This window comes from Nothoprocta perdicaria, unplaced genomic scaffold (assembly GCF_003342845.1).
Source record: "Nothoprocta perdicaria isolate Ctin4 unplaced genomic scaffold, notPer1 scaffold_699, whole genome shotgun sequence".
Classification (NCBI taxonomy): Eukaryota; Metazoa; Chordata; class Aves; order Tinamiformes; family Tinamidae; genus Nothoprocta; species Nothoprocta perdicaria.
The window spans coordinates 1-5411 of NW_020455975.1; the positions used below are offsets into that span (position 1 = coordinate 1).

The following is a 5411-nucleotide window of genomic DNA, read 5'->3' on the forward strand; positions in this document are numbered from 1 at the left end:
GTGACCCTTGACCCCCCGGTCACTCCCCCCCCCCTTTCCCAGGATCCCCTCGGCCTCGGGGCCGCTGCTGCGATTGGCCGAGCGCTGACCTTTGACCCCCGGACGCCGCCCAATGGGAGGGCGGCAGCACCACAGCGGGGGGCGGGGCCGCCCGGAAAGGGGCGGGGCCCCTTCAAGGGGGCGGGGCCAGGGCCGCCGCCCCGGGGGAGGGGGCGGGCCCTGCTCTTAAAGGGGCCGCGGCGGCTCCGGGCGGCCCCGCCCTTCAGGCGGCCATGGCGGCCCCCAAGATGGCGGCGGGGGGGTCCCCAAGAGGGAGGGGCCCCCCCGGAGGTACAAAATGGCCAATAAACGGGTTTTTCCCTCATTTTTGCGCCTGTTTTTCCGCCCCCCCCTTATTTGGCCGTTGCCCCTTTAAGAGCCGGCCCCGCCCGCGCGGGGGAGGGGGCGGGGCTCGGGGGGGTCACGTGACGGCGGCTCTTAAAGGGGCCGCGCCCAAGATGGCGGCGCTCGTGGCGCTGCTGGCGCTGGCGGCGGCCGCGCGCGCCTGGGTGGCGACCCCGGACACGGTACTTCCGGGTCACGGGGAGGGGGGCGCTTCCGGGGAGGGGAGGGGGCGCTTCCGGGGGCGCGCAGGAGGCTCCGCCCACTGGCGGCTTGGGTAAGGGGGGGTCCTGGCCCCGCCCACCGCGCGGGGGCCCCCGGGACCCCCCCCGCCCCATAGGGACCCATAGGGACCCATAGAGACCCATAGCGACCCATAGGTACCCATAGAGACCCATAGGGACCTATAGCAACCCCATAGGGACCCATAGCGACCCATAGAGACCCATAGCGACCCATAGGGACCCCATAGGGACCCATAGAGACCGCATAGCGACCCATAGGGACCCATAGAGACCCATAGAGACCCCGTAGAGACCCATAGGGACCCATAGAGACCCATAGAGACCCATAGCGACCCATAGGGACCCATAGGGACCCATAGAGACCCCATAGGGACCCATAGAGACCCATAGAGACCCCATAGAGACCCATAGCGACCCATAGAGACCCATAGGGACCCATAGCGACCCATAGAGACCCATAGAGACCCATAGGGACCCATAGAGACCCATAGAGACCCATAGCGACCCATAGCGACCCATAGGGACCCATAGGGACCCATAGAGACCCATAGGGACCCATAGGGACCTATAGAGACCCCATAGCGACCCATAGCGACCCCATAGGGACCCATAGGGACCTATAGAGACCTATAGAGACCTATAGAGACCTATAGGGACCCTATAGGAACCCTATAGGAACCCATAGGGACCCCATAGAGACTCTATAGGGGGCCCTGCCCCATAGGGAGCCCCATAGAGACCCCATAGGGACCCCCATAGGGTGCCCTGCCCCATAGAGACCCTGTAGAGACCCCATAGAGACCCATAGAGACCCTATAGGGACCCATAGAGACCCTATAGGGAGTCCCTGGCCCCATAGGGAGCCTGTGCCCCATAGTGAGCCCCATAGAGACCTATAGGGACCTGGATCCTGCTGCTCCGGGCCGGGCGCTCCAGAGCCCCATAGCGCCCCATAACCACCCCATAGTGCCCCATAGCGCCCCATAACCGCCTCATAGTGCCCCATAGCGCCCCATAGCGCCCCATAGTGCCCCATAACCACCTCATAGTGCCCCATAACCACTCCATAGTGCCCCATAGCGCCCCATAACCACCCCATAGTGCCCCATCGCGCCCCATAGCGCCCCATAACCGCCCCATAGCGCCCCATAACCACCCCATAGTGCCCCATAGCGCCCCATAGCGCCCCATAGTGCCCCATAATCGCCTCATAGTGCCCCATAACCGCCCCATAGCGCCCAATAGCCCCATAGCGCCCCATAGCGCCCCATATCTCCCAGGTCTGGCCCCACATCCTGCAGGAGCAGCTCCTGTGGAGAGCCGGCTCCGGATCTGGCTCTGCATTCCAGGTGCCCCATAGTGCCCCATAGCGCCCCATAGCCCCATAACCACCCCATAGCCGCCCCATAGCGCCCCATAACCACCCCACACATTGCAGGTGCGGCCCCACATTGTCCAGGAGCAGCTCCTGTGGACGGCCGGCTCCGGCTCGGTCGCCGCGTTCCGGATCCCGCTGCTGCTCCGGGCCGGGCCCCGCGCGCTCCTGGCCTGCGCCGAGGGCCGCAAGGTCTCGGNCGGTCGCCGCGTTCCGGATCCCGCTGCTGCTCCGGGCCGGGCCCCGCGCGCTCCTGGCCTGCGCCGAGGGCCGCAAGGTCTCGGCCGGCGACGCCGGCGCCAAGTTCATCGCCTGCCGCCGCTCCAGCGACGACGGTGTGGGGCGATGTGGGGCGATGTGGGGAGATGTGGGGCGCTGTGGGGCGCTGTGGGGCGCTATGGGGAGATATGGGGCGCTGTGGGGAGATATGGGGTCTATGGGGCCAAGTTCATCGCCTGCCGCCGCTCCAGCGACGACGGTGTGGGGAGATGTGGGGCGGTGTGGGGAGATATGGGGCGCTGTGGGGCGCTATGGGGAGATATGGGGTCTATGGGGTCTATGGGGCCAAGTTCATCGCCTGCTGCCGCTCCAGCGACGACGGTGTGTGGGGCGATGTGGGGCGGTGTGGGGAGATATGGGGCGCTGTGGGGCGCTATGGGGAGATATGGGGTCTATGGGGTCTATGGGGCCAAGTTCATCGCCTGCCGCCGCTCCAGCGACGACGGTGTGGGGAGATGTGGGGCGATGTGGGGAGATGTGGGGCGGTGTGGGGCACTGTGGGGAGATATGGGGTCTATGGGGTCTATGGGGCCAAGTTCATCGCCTGCTGCCGCTCCAGCGACGACGGTGTGGGGCGATGTGGGGCGATGTGGGGCGCTATGGGGCGCTGTGGGGCACTGTGGGGAGATATGGGGTCTATGGGGCCAAGTTCATCGCCTGCCACCGCTCCAGCGACGACGGTGTATGGGGCGATGTGGGGCACTGTGGGGCGGTGTGGGGAGATGTGGGACGGTGTGGGGCGGTGTGGGGACTGTGGGGCAGTGTGGGGCGCTATGGGGCACTATGGGGCGCTATGGGGCACTATGGGGTGCTCTGGGGTGCTATGGGTCTCCTCCCCCCAGGCGCCATGTGGGGCCCGTCGCACTTCATGCTATGGGGCACTATAGGGCAGTGTGGGGCGCTATGGGGCGCTGTGGGGCTCCACGTCCCCCCATGTCCCCCCAGGCGCCACGTGGGGCCTGTTGCACTCCGTGCTATGGGGCACTATGGGGCGCTATGGGGCGCTATGGGGCGCTATAGCACGCTATGGGGCGCTATGGGGCGCTATGGGGCGCTATGGGGCTCTATGGGGCGCTATGGGGCGCTCTGGGGCGCTCTGGGGCGCTATGGGGCGCTCTAGGGCGCTATGGGGCGCTATGGGTCTCCTCCCCCCAGGCGCCACGTGGGGCCTGTTGCACTCCGTGCTATGGGGCAGTATTGGACACTATGTGGCGCTATAGCACGCTATGGGGCGCTATGGGGCGCTCTGGGGCGCTCTGGGGCGCTCTAGGGCGCTATGGGGCGCTATGGGGCACTATGGGGCACTATGGGGCGCTATGGGGCGCTATGGGGCGCTATAGGGCGCTATGGGTCTCCTCCCCCCAGGCGCCACGTGGGGCCCATCACACTCCGTGCTATGGGGCACTATAGGGCAGTGTGGGGCGCTATGGGGCGCTATGGGGCGCTGTGGGGCTCCACGTCCCCCCATGTCCCCCCAGGCGCCACGTGGGTCCTGTTGCACTCCGTGCTATGGGGCACTATGGGGCGCTCTGGGGCGCTCTGGGGCGCTCTGGGGCGCTATGGGGCGCTATAGGGCGCTATGGGGCGCTCTGGGGTGCTATGGGGAGATATGGGGCGCTATAGGGAGCTATGGGGCGCTCTGGGGCGCTATAGGGCGCTATAGGGCGCTATGGGTCTCCTCCCCCCAGGTGCCACGTGGGGCCCGTCGCACTCCTTGCTATGGGACAGTATTGGACACTATGGGGCACTATAGCACGCTATGGGGCACTATGGGGCGCTATGGGGCGCTATGGGGCGCTCTGGGGCGCTATAGGGCGCTATGGGGCGCTATGGGGCGCTATGGGTCTGCTCCCCCCAGGCGCCAAGTGGGGCCCGTCGCACTCCTTGCTATGGGACAGTATTGGACACTATGGGGCGCTATAGCACGCTATGGGGCTCTATGGGGCTCTATGGGGCGCTATGGGGCGCTCTGGGGCGCTATAGGGCGCTATAGGGCGCTATGGGTCTCCTCCCCCCAGGCGCCACGTGGGGCCCGTCGCACTCCTTGCTATGGGGCAGTATTGGACACTATGGGGCGCTATAGCACGCTATGGGGCACTATGGGGCACTATGGGGCGCTCTAGGGCGCTATGGGGCGCTATGGGGCACTATGGGGCGCTATGGGGCGCTATGGGGCGCTATGGGGCACTATGGGGCACTATGGGGCGCTATGGGGCGCTATGGGGCGCTATAGGGCGCTATGGGGCGCTATGGGTCTCCTCCCCCCAGGCGCCACGTGGGGCCCGTCGCGCTTCGTGGCCGACGACGGCGCCGCGGGCGACGGGCTGAGCCTGGGGGCGGCCGTGGCGGCCGGGGGGGGGCGGCTGCTGCTGCTCTTCGCGCGCGGGGCCCACGGCGCCGCCCCCGAAACCTTCGTGCTGCGCAGCCCCGACGGGGGGCGCTCCTGGGGGCCGCCCCACAACCTCACCGGGCTCCTGGGCGGCCGCCTCTTCGCCCCGGGGCCGGGATACGGCATCCAGGTGCGGGCAGAGGGGCCCCGGCGTCCGGGAGGGGCTGGGGGTCCGGGAGGGGCCCCGGCGTCCGGGGGACTCAGGGATCTGGGGGGCCCCGGCGTCCGGGAGGGGCCCTGGCACCTGGGGGGGGGTCCTGGAATCTAGGGGCCCCGGCGTCCGGGGGGCCCCGGTGTCCGGGGGGGCTCCGGCGTCTGGGGGGCCCCGGCGTCCGGGGGACTCAGGGATCTGGGGGGGCCCAGGCGTCCGGGAGGGGCTGGGGGTCTGGGGGGGCCCAGGCGTCCGGGGGGCCCCGGTGTCCGGGGGGCCCCGGCGTCCGGGGGGCCCAGATGTCCGGGGGGGCCCAGGCGTCTGGGTGGGGCTGGGGGTCCAGGAGGGGCCCAGGCGTCCGGGGGGGCCCCGGTGTCCGGGCGGGGGGGCCGGTGTGGGTGGGTGTCGGGGCAGCGGGCCCCGGCGTCCGGGAGGGGCCCTGGCACCTGGGGGGGGTCCTGGAATCTAGGGGCCCAGGTGTCCAGGGGGGCCCAGGCGTCCGGGCGGGGCTGGGGGTCCAGGAGGGGCCCCGGCGTCCGGGCGGGGGGGCCGGTGCGGGTGGGTGTCGGGGCAGGGGCCCCGGCGTCCGGG

The 5411-nt window shown here is 69.2% G+C and overlaps 1 protein-coding gene across 1 annotated transcript in view; it reads left to right on the forward strand.

Moving 5' to 3' along the window:
* Positions 1 to 497: 497 nt before the first annotated feature.
* Positions 498 to 5411, forward strand: part of NEU1 (neuraminidase 1) — a 9270-nt gene continuing 4356 nt past the window's right edge. Inside the window, exons 1-3 of the mRNA XM_026050478.1 lie at positions 498 to 566; positions 2065 to 2203; positions 4549 to 4811. Coding sequence (XP_025906263.1) covers positions 498 to 566; positions 2065 to 2203; positions 4549 to 4811 — 471 coding nt within the window. The remainder of the gene's footprint in view (positions 567 to 2064; positions 2204 to 4548; positions 4812 to 5411) is intronic.